Source organism: Zootoca vivipara, chromosome 4 (genome assembly GCF_965207765.1).
Source record: "Zootoca vivipara chromosome 4, rZooViv2.hap1.1, whole genome shotgun sequence".
NCBI lineage: Eukaryota > Metazoa > Chordata > Lepidosauria > Squamata > Lacertidae > Zootoca > Zootoca vivipara.
The window spans coordinates 95,343,353-95,357,137 of NC_142587.1; the positions used below are offsets into that span (position 1 = coordinate 95,343,353).

A 13,785-nucleotide genomic window follows, 5' to 3' on the forward strand; every position below is an offset into this window, starting at 1 on the left:
TCACATGGAGGATGGGGCAAGCTTGTTTTCTCCTGCTCTGGAAGGTAGGACTTGAACCCAGGGCCTCAAGTTTCAGGAAAGGAAATTCCGACTAGACATAAGGAAAAACAGTCAGAGCTGTTCGACAGTGGAATGGTCTCCCTTGCGAGGTTGTGGGCTCTCCTTCCTTGGAGGTTTCCAAGCAGAAGTTGGATGGCCATCTGTCATGGATGCTTTAGCTGAGATTCCTGCATTGCCGGGGGTTGGACTAGATTACCCTTGGGTCCCTTCTAGGATTCAATCTTAAAAGGGGGAAGCCTCACAGAGACTTTGGCCAGCCTTCTCCCTTCCGCCTTTAAGATCAGAGTGAAAAGGATTTGGAAAGGTGCTACCCACCTTTCAAAATTGGCCTGCGAGGCAGATCCTGATAAGAATCTGGTCTGCAGAGTCAGGAAGGTTCCTCAGCCCCTGGTTCCTGGGACCTCTGTTTTGTCTGCCTCCTTTTCCAAATTAACAGCTCCAAACGTTTCCTTGCAGGGAAGTTGCTCCAGCCCTTTGATCGTTTTCATTGCCCTTTTCTGCACCTTTTCCTGCAACATCCTTTATGAGATGCAGCAACCCAAACTGTACACTACAAATTTGTCTTACTTGACAGTTTTATTTTCAATCCTTCCCTTGATGGTCCTTAACATGGAATTCTCTTTTTCGCAGCTACCAGGCAGAGGGCCTTCTTGGTAGTGGCGCCCACCCTTTGGAGCGCCCTCCCATCCGATGTCAAGGAAACAAACAACTATCTGACTTTTAGAAGACATCTGAAGGCAGCCCTGTTTAGGGAAGCTTTTAACGTTTGATGTTTTATCATGTTTCTAATATTGTTGGGAGCCACCCAGTGTGCCAGGGGAAACCCAGACAGATGGGTGGGGTATAAATATATCATCATCATCATCATCATCATGATATGATATGATAGCCATGTTCAAATATATGAAAGGATGTCATATGGAGGAGGGAGAAAGATTGTTTTCTGCTGCTCCAGAGAAGCGGACACGGAGCAATGGATTCAAACTACAAGAAAGAAGATTCCACCTAAACATTAGGAAGAACTTCCTGACAGTAAGAGCTGTTCGGCAGTGGAATTTGCTGCCAAGGAGTGTGGTGGAGTCTCCTTCTTTGGAGGTCTTTAAGCAGAGGCTTGACAGGCATATGTCAAGAATGCTTTGATGGTGTTTCCTGCTTGGCAGGGGGTTGGACTGGATGGCCCTCGTGGTCTCTTCCAACTCTATGATTCTATGATTCTATGATCACTGAGCTGTCCACCATAGACACCAAAGAATACAGCACGCGATAGATGGAGTCGATCCTTCAGCCATGGTAGGGGAATTGACCCTTGACCTGTGAAAAATATTGGTGTTCCAAAAATGTTTCTGGATTCATTTGTGCCATGTTGGGGCATAGAGATTGCTTTTAGCAAGAGTCATATCTCGTGAAATAAAAGTTATCACATCTTTCTGCTCTTTGTTTCCTCTTCCAGCAGGAGAAAGGGAGAATCTGATCTCTTGCCTTCCAGCACACTCTCCTGGTATTAGTTGAAATTTCAGAACTGTGCTGCCCGTCGTTGAAGACAACGGCCAGATGGAGGCATATTTCCCTACACACACACACACACACACACACACACACACACACACACACACACTTCAGAAATTCAGGGAAGTGGGCAAAGATCCCACTCACCATTTGTTGAACTACGTAGTTTCAACAACTGCTTACTCATGTGGTTCTATGCATAGTAAAGGTAAAGGGACCCCTGACCATTCGGTCCATTCGTGACTGACTCTGGGGTTGCAGCACTCATCTCGCGTTATTGGCCGAGGGGGCCAGCGTACAGCTTCCAGGTCATGCAGCCAGCATGACTAAGCCGCTTCTGGCGAATCAGAGCAGCACACAGAAACACCGTTTACCTTCCCGCTGGAGCGGTACCTATTTATCTACTTGCACTTTGACGTGCTTTCAAACTGCTAGGTTGGCAGGAGCAGGGACCGAGCAACGGGAGCTCACCCTGTCGCGGGGATTTGAACCGCCAACCTTCTGATTGGCAAGCCCTAGGCTCTGTGATTTAACCCACAGAGCCACCCGCATTCTATGCATACTGCTAAGCAAATCATTGTGTTCATCCTGTGTTTCAATGTTGACCAACAACAGGTTACGTTATTATATTAAGGATGAAGATGAAAAAGTGGGTGTCATACGTAAATACTGTATAGTCCTGCGTATAAGACTACTTTTTAACCCAGGAAAATCTTCTCAAAAGTCGGGGGGTCGTCTTATACGCCGGGTCTTATTTCTTATACGGCGAGTATATCCCAAACTCTATATTTTAACTGGAAAGTTGGGGGTCGTCTTATACGCCCAGTCGTTTTATACGCCGTAATATACGGTATCAGCATTTTTGCACACTCTCCTGATGAGTCAATCAATGATGGCTGGCACACTCGCTAAATTCGGCTCCAGATCCCATAAAAAAGCATACCTTCCAACATTCCTCTGATGAAAATAGGCCGCCCTATTTAATAATAATAATTTAATTTTACCCCACCCATCCGACTGGATTGCCCCATCCACTCTGGGCAGCTTCCAACATATATAAAAACATAATTAAACATTAAACATTTTTTTTAAAAAAACCCTTCCCTATACCAGGGCTGCCTTCAGTAAAAGCATATTTACTTATCTCCTTGGCTTGGGGGTTGGATAACTCCATACCATCCAACATCTCTCCGATGAAAATAAAGAAAAGTGGGACATTCTGGGATCAAACCAGAAACTGAGGTGGCTTCTGTAAAACAGGGACACTTGGAGGGTCTGGAATTTGTCCATTATCTGGTTGGCCATTGTGATAACAGGATGATGGTCTACAAAGTGCTCTTCTTATGTCTTTAAATTTAATAATAAATAAATCAATAAGTGTAGCCCCCGGGGTGCGAAAGCCTCCCCCCCCCAATATTGTCAGACAACAGTTGAGCATGTATAGATTCACGATGACATTATTTTGGCAAAATACGCACAGTGGTTCTCGTTCTACAGCTCCTCCCCTGGCACCAAGCCAGCACCGCTGAAGGAAGGACGTGGAGAATGTCAACATAACCGACAGCATCTCCTGGCAGATGATATTATGGTCAGATAAGAACAGTCGCCTGCTTTGCTGCAAAATGAGCCACCTCCCCCTTGCAATAAATCTGCGTGGAAGCTGCCTTCCAGGGAGTGATTTGTGGGTCGTGAAACTGCAGCCTGTGACCCAGAGAAAGGCTTCGGTGGTGGGTGGCACAGGCAGTAAAATGGGCCTGCCCCTCTTCCTTGGCAAACGGCCATCAATCATTCACATTCCATTTGGCCTGGCTGCACAAAAGAGGCCACTCGGCTGGGAGAAGAAAAACTCTCCGTTCTGTGCTGGTGAAATTGGCAGGAGGAGGGGGGTGGCGGGCACTTTGAGATGCTGGGATAACTCAGATCTTGTTTGCATTTTAATGAGGAAGTCGCTGATTCGCACCTCAATTGCAAATCAGACCAAAAAACCAAACCCCAACCATCCTTCAAAATTCATACTCCACTGAATTTTTCTGGGAGGCCATTCTCCAACCAAGCGATTTGCACAAAACGCATGGTATTAGGAGGAACGGTGCATAATAGCATAGTGATTAGTGAAAGTAGCAAACAGAAATGCCTTGTAGTGGGAGGAATTTCTTTTTAGAATATGCAGTTTAATCAAACGTGCATGGAATGCAGCCGCTAGACTGGTGACTGGGAGCGGCCGCCGAGACCACATAACACCGGTCCTGAAAGACCTACATTGGCTCCTAGTACGTTTCTGAGCACAATTCAAAGTGTTGGTGTTGACCTTTAAAGCCCTAAACGGCCTCGGTCCGGTATACCTGAAGGAGCGTCTCCACCCCCATCGTTCTGCCCGGACACTGAGGTCCAGCTCCGAGGGCCTTCTGGCGGTTCCCTCATTACGAGAAGCCAAGTTACAGGGAACCAGGCAGAGGACCTTCTCGGTAGTGGCACCCACCCTGTGGAATGCCCTCCCACTAGAGGTCAAAGAGAACAACAATTACCAGACCTTTAGAAGGCATCTCAAGGCAGCCCTGTTTAGGGAAGCTTTTAATGTTTGATGGATTTCTGTATTTTAATGTTTGATGGATTTCTGTATTTTAATGTTTGATGGATTTCTGTATTTTAATGTTTGATGGATTTCTGTATTTTAGAATTTCTGTTTTGTTGGAAGCCGCCCAGAGTGGCTGGGGGAACCCGGCCAGATGGGCGGGGTATAAATAATAAATTATTATTATTATTAAAATGTGCATATTAGGAGAAATTCACACTGGAATGCTAACGAACTTTCAAGAGGAATTAAAAAAGAAAAATCTGCAGGAATGTGGGAAACAGGATTTAAGTTTGGAAGAATGAGAGAGAACCAAAATGGACCAGTTTGTGCATCTTTAGTAGTGATCCACTAAGATGAGTGTGGCCCACCAGACATGTTTGGGCGCCCACCGGATGCCCCAAATTGTGTGGTGGTGTTGGGAATGTTAGGCATAGTACAGAGAGCCAATACGATCTAGTCCAAGGATAGGGAATCTCAAGCCAAATGCAGACCACCAGGCCTGGGCCACTCCCACCCCAACGTGATTGGCTGTCTAAACTTCCAAGCTGCGAATCATGAATCAGAGTTTAAGGGCCAATGGCAGAGGCCCAAATCCTGAAGTGTTCTATGATTGGATATCATGTATCGAATCAGAACGCAGGGGCTCAAAATCCTTAGTCCAGACTCAAGATCAGGCAAACACAGACCACTGAATACGTAACAATATGTATGTACTAATTACAGGTAGGTAGCCGTGTTGGTCTGAGTCGAAGCAAAATAAAAAATTCCTTCAGTAGCACCTTAAAGACCAACTAAGTTTTTATTTGGGTATGAGCTTTCGTGTGCATGCACACTAATCTGAAGAAAGCTCATACCAAAATAAAAACTTAGTTGGTCTTTAAGGTGCTACTGAAGGAATTTTTTTATTTTGCTATGTACTAATTGATACTGAATGCATTGATAAAGAAGTCACTTTGCCACAATTAGTGGAGATTTAGCTACTACTTACAGTGGGTTCTGTACATGGATTAGGAAGGAAGCACCATCTTGTTTGCCTCGGGCGGCATGGGCGTACCCAGGATCAAAACTAGGGGGGGGGCAAGGGGAGGGGCCAAGGCACGGAAGGGGAGGGGCCACAAAGTGGGCGGGAACGGCGAACTCGCGCTCCGCCGGGCTGTGACCCTCTCTAGAAGCAGGGCTGGTGGGCGGAGGCGGAGCCCAGCCCAGCGGAGCGCGAGTTCAGCGTTCCCGCCCACCGCGCCGCGCTCCCTGGTTCCCCGCCGCGCTTGGCCTTGCCTGAGGGCGCGCCGGGGAGCTGGAGGGAGGGTGCGGCGCGGCGGGAATGGCGAACTCGCGCTCCGCCGGGCTGTGCTCCGCCTCTGCCCACCAGCCCTGCTTCTAGAGTAGGGCAGCTGCCCTAACTTGCCCCGTGGTGGGTACGCCCTTGTCGGGCGGCACAATGCCTTGGGTTTATACGTTTCATGAAACCTTCAAAGCTGCAGCAGGAACCTCCCCACACCCATTGACCACTCAAGACCAGACCCTCCAAGTGTCCCTATTTAGAGAAGCCATTCCAGAAGGTCGCACTTAGCATGTCCTTATTTTCATCAGAGAAATGTTGGAGGGTATGGAGTTATCCAACCCATGAGCCATCTGAAGGCAATCCTGTATAGGGAAGGTTTTTTTATGTTTAATGTTTTATTATGTTTTTTATATATGTTGGAAGCTGCCCAGAGTGGCTGGGGCAACCCAATCAGATGTGTGGGGTATAAATAGTAAAATTATCACTATGGAATGGGACGTCCGTATTTTCATCAGAGAAATGTTGGAGGATATGCAAGACACCCACCTTTCCCCACCACCTGAATCTTCATTGCCCCATTGCACCCACTGTGGAGGCATTAATTGCCTCGTAAATCCATTTGATGGCCAGGATCCTGACAGAGGGTGCCGTTAAAAATGCCAAACGCCTCAATCTCTCCAGCTAATGAGTAGGCCCCAGTGATTCACATTTCAATCTATATGCAAATGGACCATCCGGCAGGCACTCACAGCACCGTTTGTGGCCCTGTTTACTGCCGTCCAGAGAAGCTTCCAGGTTTGGACATCAATCCTGTACAAGACAAGAATGGACAACAGCTTGCGGAGTGTGTGATTTATGAGGGAGAGCTCACACCCGTGGTGATGATGTCTGGGAGGCCAGCAGTAATTGTTGCTTTGCTTCATGCCCCTCACTCATCCAAAAGCACTCGGTGGTCAAATGCCTTATCTTTTCACAAGGGCCGACATTGATGCCGAAATCCAGCATTGCCTGAGCTCCGCGAGTGCGGCTTTCTCCTGACTGAAGTTCAGAGCGTTTGAGGACCGGGACATTCGCAGGGAAACCAAAATGCTTGTTTAGAAAGCTATTGTACTACCAACCTTACTGTACGCTTGTGAAACATGGACCACTTATAAACGCCATCTCCAACTCCTCGAAAGATTCCATCAACGCAGTGTTTCCGAATAATTTTACACATCACTTGAGAAGACAGGCGAACTAATGCCCGTGTACTGGAAGAAGCAAAGATCACCCGTGTCGAAGTGATGATTCTTCAACATCAACTTCTTTGGACTAGTCATTTTGTTCAGATGCCTGCTTATCATCTTCCAAAGCAACTACTCTATTCCAAAGTTAAAAATGGAAAGCGTAATGCTGGGGGTCAACAAAAGAGGTTTAAAGACTCTCTCAAGACAAATCTATATAAAAAAAATGTAGTATAAACACTGACAACTGGGAAACACTGGCCTGCGTGAGCTCCAGTTGGAGAACAGCCTTTACCAAAGGTGTCATGGGCTTTGAAGACACTCAAACGCAGGACGAAAGGGAGAAACATGCTAAGAGGAAGGCACGATTGGCAAATCCACACCGTGATCAACTCCCGCCCGGAAACCTATGTCCCCACTGTGGACATGTGGATCCAGAATTGTATAAGATATGAATGAATGTTAAAGAATGTATGGATTATTTTTTTTGCAAAAACATATATATATGTTACTCCGTCCAATAACTCAAACAGAACAGTTGTGATTGTTCTGTGATGTTGTGTTGGGTTTATTGTGTTTTGACAAGCCTTCTTAAATCTTCTTAAATCTTGGTATCTCGGATTCGAATTGGTTTCACGTATGTGGCGTTTTTTATTATTGCTTTTTAAATTTGTTTTTTTAAAAAAAATGCAGTTGTTTTAACTGTTTTCATAACGTTATCCTGTTGTTAATTACTTCAGGGTACCTCATGGGAAGCATTTCATAAATGAATTTTATGCAAAAACGTATCTGTATCTTTTCTTCTTCTTTGGCGATCACTAGTAGCCAAGTAAGATTGCCTTCCATAAACACATTTTCTTTTATGACTGCTGGGTGGTGACCCCACTGGGTGCAGTAATCCAGTCAGGGGGAAAGGGAGGCAGACTATGTTTAGGGCACCTTTTCTAGCCCCTCCCTCTTTTCGGGAGTGAGCAGAGTCATGGATACAACTGCCGAGCTGCGCAACTGCCTCATTCCTTGAGTCAGAGCGACTGAATCTGTATCCACCGCCCATGTTCCGGTTCATGGCTAGGGGCTTCCAGATTTCACAATCCTGCCCCTGTTACCATTTGCCGATCTCCATGGGACTTTGGGGGTTTGGGTTTGGGATGGGTTTTTGGAAGGTGCCCGTGCGTGAATTTGTTTCATGTGTGTAGATCAGTGCGACCAACGCACAGTCTTCGCAGTAAGGCTCTGTTCCAATGGCATGAGGAGTCACGGCGACTGGTAGATTCTTATCTGCTGCAGCCTTCATCCACCTTCACAGCCGTTGTAACATACCTCTTGTTATCGTCCGCCTGTTCTGCTGTTGAGGACTTCTTGGATCATTCTTTGTCTAGCTCCTTCCCTTTGACCTTACCGCCTTGGGTGACCCTGCTGGGAGTACAATGGTACCTCGGTTTATGAACACAATTGGTTCCGGAAGTCTGTTCATAAACTGAAGCGAACTTTCCCATGGAAAGTAATGGAAAGTGGATTAATCCGTTCCAGACAGGTCCGCGGAGTACTCAACCTGAAGCGTACTTAAGCCGAAGCATGGGTGTAATTGGTTCCGGAAGTCTGTTCATAAACTGAAGCGTTCATAAACTGAAGTGAACTTTCCCACTGAAAGTAATGGAAAGTGAATTAATCCGTTCCAGATGGGTCCGCGGCGTTCGTGAACCGAAAATTCGTAAACCGAGGTGTTCATAAACCGAGGTTCCACTGTATGAGATTCCCGACAGCTTCGCTCACAAGGGTCATAGGAACGTGCAAGCCCATTCACCAAGACAAGGTGATGACCTAGCGGTTGAGATATATGTATCTACATAAATATGGATTTCCAGCATGCAAAAACAGGCTCTGGAGGATTGAGTGGATGAGATCAATAGTGGGTCCAACAGTCAGAAGGTGGTTTCTACACATGCTGTAGAGCAGGCATCCCCAAACTTCGGCCCTCCAGATGTTTTGGACTACAATTCCCATCATCCCTGACCACTGGTCCTCTTAGCTAGGGATCATGGGAGTTGTAGGCCAAAACATCTGGAGGGCCACAGTTTGGGGATACCTGCTATAGAGGGAAGCAAGGGGCAGATGGAGCTCATCCAACTGGGAAGGAAGTCCTTCTAAGAGAAAGAAACTCTGGTCCTAAACCTCTGCTGCCTTGTGGGTTATCTAAGGAGTAAACCCTACACAAATCTGGAGTGGGGTCCCTAAGACAGTTGGATGGTGCCTTGTGCGCCTCCTTCCAGCGACTCTTGCAGCCAAGCAGGTGCCAAACGTCTTGCTCTGCTTTCCTTTGGACCACATCAGCGAGGCCGAGAGAGGGGTCTTGTCATCTGGGCAGCCCAGGACCTCCAGACACACTGCCCAGGCTTGCGCCTCAGGGAGGTCACTCAGATGCCGCCAACACAGCGGTTCGACTTTACCCCCCAGAGGCGCACTCCATTGTCTCTCGAGGCAGACGGATACCAACAAACATACTGTATCTACACCTCCCCCCCCCCCACAGCACATATAGACTGTAAATACTTTAGAGACTTTTTTTATAGTAGAAAGCAATATACGCATCTATGAAATCAAACCAGCCCAAAGGCATCGTGTGTCCCCTCCCAATGACATCATTACAGCCGTTCCACGAGTCCCTGGCAAGAGACCTGACAATCCCTATATGCCACGAGAAAGTCAGCATACTCAACATGCACAGCCAACCTGTAAACAATTTATTTACTTATTCCTTAACTGATTCTTTTTTTAAAACAAAACCCCGAAGCCCTGCCCTATCTGAGGAACATAAGAAGAAAGGAAATTTCCTTCCACTCTGCTCACAGCTCTGTATGAACAGGTGCGGTTCTGGGGAAAAAACATAGGTGTACGGTGTATCACCTTCCCTTTCCCCCCTTTTTCTTTTTGCCTTTTCAGCAAGGTGTCTCATTAAGTTCCCGCGATCTTCTCTAATCACTGCTGTGTAGTTACCTTATAGCTGTTTCCCCTCCAACCAGTTGAGAACGATATAATCTGCCCCTTGCATGAAGCCAAACACTTCCTAGCTAGTTAATCTACACAACACACGTCAGTGATTCCCTTTAAGCCAATCAAGGACTAAGGCCAATGAGATACAAGAGATAAAAGTGTCCACTTGCCCTCTTCCAGAAACAGGTGGGGTGGGGTGGGGATGCCACATAAAAATAGCCAGGGACGTATCCACCCCCTCATCTCTGACAAGGTTTCTTCCTAAACCAGGGGAGCAATATCTTAAAATTAGCACTGTCAACAGAGAGCGGGCACGCAACTTACCTGCCGTAGAATAACCATGGCTCCTGCGTAAACTCATCGGCAGTCAGCGCCAGTGGGCCTGGGGAAGAAAGGAGAATCAGAGAATTAGAGGGACTCGTTCATTATCACCCTCATTTTGGAGAGGTCAAGATTGCGATCAGTGAAGAAGCATCATTTTGTCAAACACACACGCTTGGGCCCGGACTACGTAAGAAACGACAACAACGGCACGCACGGCTATAAATGTGACAGCTATCGAACTCTTCGTTCTAGACAGCAGAAGATAATCCTCGAAATCTAACCAGGTTAATATCCACACAGCCTCCCTGCAGTGATAAGCACGGATTCTCCCTGTGGAGTTTCTTGTATAGGAGGCAAGCTGCAAACAAAACAGCAGAAACCGGGCAAAATAATGGCAGGGTTTTCTGCATGGTTTGGACTAATAAGAGTTCCAGGAAAAAAGCATGTCGAGCGTAGAATGTGGTGCTTTTGAAGAACAAGCAATTTTTTTTAATATTTATATTTTATTAAGGTGATGTCAGTTAAAAGAAATGAAGTGGTACAGACAAAGGAGGAGGAAAAGTGAGAGGGAGAAAAACAACAATAACAAATATAAAAGTAAAATAAAAAAATTCCTTCAGTAGCACCTTAAAGACCAACTAAGTTTATATTTTGGTATGAGCTTTCGTGTGCATACCACTTTCGTGCATGCACACGAAAGCTCATACCAAAATATAAACTTAGTTGGTCTTTAAGGTGCTACTGAAGGAATTTTTTTATTTTGCTTCGACTCAGACCAACACGGCTACCTATCTGTAAATATAAAAGTGAAAATGTGCAACAACAAAAAAACCAATATATTATATTCCCATACATTCTTGTATAAAATGGTATAGTGTTATTGTCCTAGTGCTTATGTAAATGTTAATAGCCCTACTACATTTTGTATAAACTCATTCCAGATGCTATCGTATTCTTTCCATAGAGAGCCTGCGCCTGTAAGCAGTCCATTCATAAATTGCCAGTGATGTCAATCTCTTGGCCACCATTAGGGCACGGAAAATCCATTTCCCCGTTGCCCCGTTGCTTATTTCCATACTGCAGGTATATAGTTCAATAAAATATTTTCCGCTGAGAGATTTAACTTCTTCTGCACAGTCATAGCTATACAGTCCAGCACATTCTCCCCCAAAACTTGTTAAGTAAAGAACACTGTACAAACAGGTGTTTCAGAGAGGTGAGCTCCTGTTGCTTGGTCCCAGCTCCTGCCAACCTAGCAGTTCGAAAGCACCTCAAAGAGCAAATAGATAAATAGGGACCGCTCCGGCGGGAAGGTAAACAGCATTTCCATGTGCTGGTCAGGTTTGCCAGAAGCGGCTTTGTCATGCTGGCCACATGACCTGGAAGCTATACGCCGGCTCCCTCGGCCAATAATGCGAGATGTACAAACAGGTGTTTCAGAGAGGCATTGTCCTTGCCACATCTCCAACACAGAGCTATCTTTGTTGCTGTTTAGTCGTTAAGTCGTGTCCGACTCTTCATGACCCCATGGACCAGAGCATGCCAGACACTCCTGTCTTCCGCTGCCTCCCGCAGTTTTGTCAAACTCATGTTCGTAGCTTCGAGAACACTCTCCAACCATCTCATCCTCTGTCATCGCCTTCTCCTTGTGCCCTCAATCTTAGCTAACCCTTAAAGGTAAAGGTAAAGGGACCCCTGACCATTAGGTCCAGTCGTGACCGACTCTGGGGTTGCACGCTCATCTCGCATTATTGGCCGAGGGAGCCGGCGTATAGCTTCCAGGTCATGTGGCCAGCATGACAAAGCCACTTCTGGCAAACCTGACCAGCACATGGAAATGCTGTTTACCTTCCCGCTGTAGCGGTTCCTATTTATCTATTTGCTCTTTGAGGTGCTTTCGAACTGCTAGGTTGGCAGGAGCTGGGACCAAGCAACGGGAGCTCACCCCGTCACAGGGATTCGAACCGCCGACCTTCTGATCAGCAAGCCCTAGGCTCAGTGGTTTAACCACAGCGCCACCTGGGTCCGTTAGCGCCACCTGGGTCCATTAGCTAACCCTCTTAGCTCATCCTTATCTTAGCTAACCCTTTTTTATACAACTGTAAAGGAGTCCAATAAAGTTTTAAGAATTATTTTCTGTTGTATTTGTCTTAATTTAAAATCTAACGACACCTTAGGTATTAAAGCTAGTACATTTCCCACTGTCTGGGTAATAATGAAAGTTCCAAATTCTTTATCCCAATCATCTTTTACTTGTCTGCATATTGAGCTTGTGTATTGTTAATAGATATCTATAAAAGTAATTGCTGGCTTTTTATTTTTGAATGAGTGGTCCAATTGCCCCAATATCTCAGGTATCTCCGAAGCTGAAAGGGCTCTCAGCCCACACTTGGTAGGAGATGTTGTAACTGAAGATATTGCCATTGGGCTCCATGTGAAAGATGATATTATTGTCTTAAATAGCAAAAGTATAAAATTCATCTTCCCCATCCATCAGTTGTTCCAGTGTCAATACATCTGCTTCCATCCAATTTTCCCATCTCACCATATTTCTTTGCCATTTTCAGTTTGGGGTTTCCCCACAGGGTAAGTTTAGCATGTGAAGAACAAGCAAGCTTCTAGCTCTCGCGATTGCGAGGATGTGCTTATATTCTCGGAAGCCAGAGAGGCAGCGGAAGGGATTTCCAGTGGAGTTCCCTTGCCTGGCAAAGCGTGAATAAATTATGCAAATTAGGGCATGCAAATAGAAGAGCAAATTATGCAAAATAATGGGGACGTGGGTAGGCAGTCAATAAAAGCAGCTAAACTGCCTGGCTGAATTGGGTGTGTGTGTGAGAGTATTGGCCTGGATACCAAATAAACATCCTTGGGGATACAGGCATTCCATAAGTGGGGAATCACCATAAAAATGCCTCTGGGCCTCTTCATATCACCCTTCAGACTCTCACCAGGTCACATTCCCTTCCCAGAACAAAGCAACCTGCTGGAATGTGTCCCTGTCCACTGTAAATTCATCTGATTTGTCTGGAATGAGAATGGAAAACTAGGAAGAAGAAGAAGAAGAAGAAGAAGAAGAAGAAGAAGAAGAAGAAGAAGAAGAAGAAGAAGAAGAAGAAGAAGAAGAAGAAGAAGAAGAAGAAGAAGAAGAAGAAGAAGAAGTGTGCGTACTGGCCCAGAATGTAAGCACTGCTTCGTGTGTGTGTGTGTGTGTGTGTGTGTGTGTGTGTGTGTGTGTGTAATTAAACTTTCTGTTTTACAATTTAAAATACTAATTTAGACATCCTTAAAATATCAGTGACTTCCCTTCCTCTCTTTCCATGGTTCATTTTGCCTATCGTAAATCCCTGCATATTTTACAAAAACTAAACCATTCAGCATTCCATTCTTACATCCATCAAAACTTATTTACACTGTTGAATTTATCTTAATGCTGCCCACGTTTTCAACTATACACACAGTTTCCCCCCATATATTCAATAAACGTTTTCCGATCTTCTCTAAACGTATGTTCTTCTTGTTCTCTTATTCTATATGTTAGGTCTACAAGCTGCGTATATTCTGTTGGCTTAGGTTGCCATTCTTCTTTAGTTGGGACCTCGCTCGTTTTCCATTTTGGGGCTAACAAAACATGGGCCGCAGTAGTGGCATACATAAATAACCTTTTTTGACACCTGGGAATTTTGGTCTGAATTATCCCCAACAAAAAGGACTCTAGTTTTTTTTTTGGGGGGGGAGTACTTTTAAACATTTTTTTCAATTCATTGTGGATCATTGCCCAATACCCTTTTACAGGTCCACCACATGTGAAAGAATGTTCCCTCAAC

General features: G+C 45.6%; 1 protein-coding gene across 2 annotated transcripts in view; it reads right to left on the reverse strand.

Moving 5' to 3' along the window:
* MYO7A (myosin VIIA) overlaps positions 1-13,785 on the reverse strand; it is a 158,204-nt gene that overhangs the window by 126,789 nt on the left and 17,630 nt on the right. For both annotated transcript variants that reach the window (XM_060273921.2, XM_088668456.1), the window contains exon 2: positions 9,962-10,019. In XM_060273921.2, coding sequence (XP_060129904.1) covers positions 9,962-9,979 — 18 coding nt within the window. In that variant the 5' untranslated portion in view covers positions 9,980-10,019. The remainder of the gene's footprint in view (positions 1-9,961; positions 10,020-13,785) is intronic.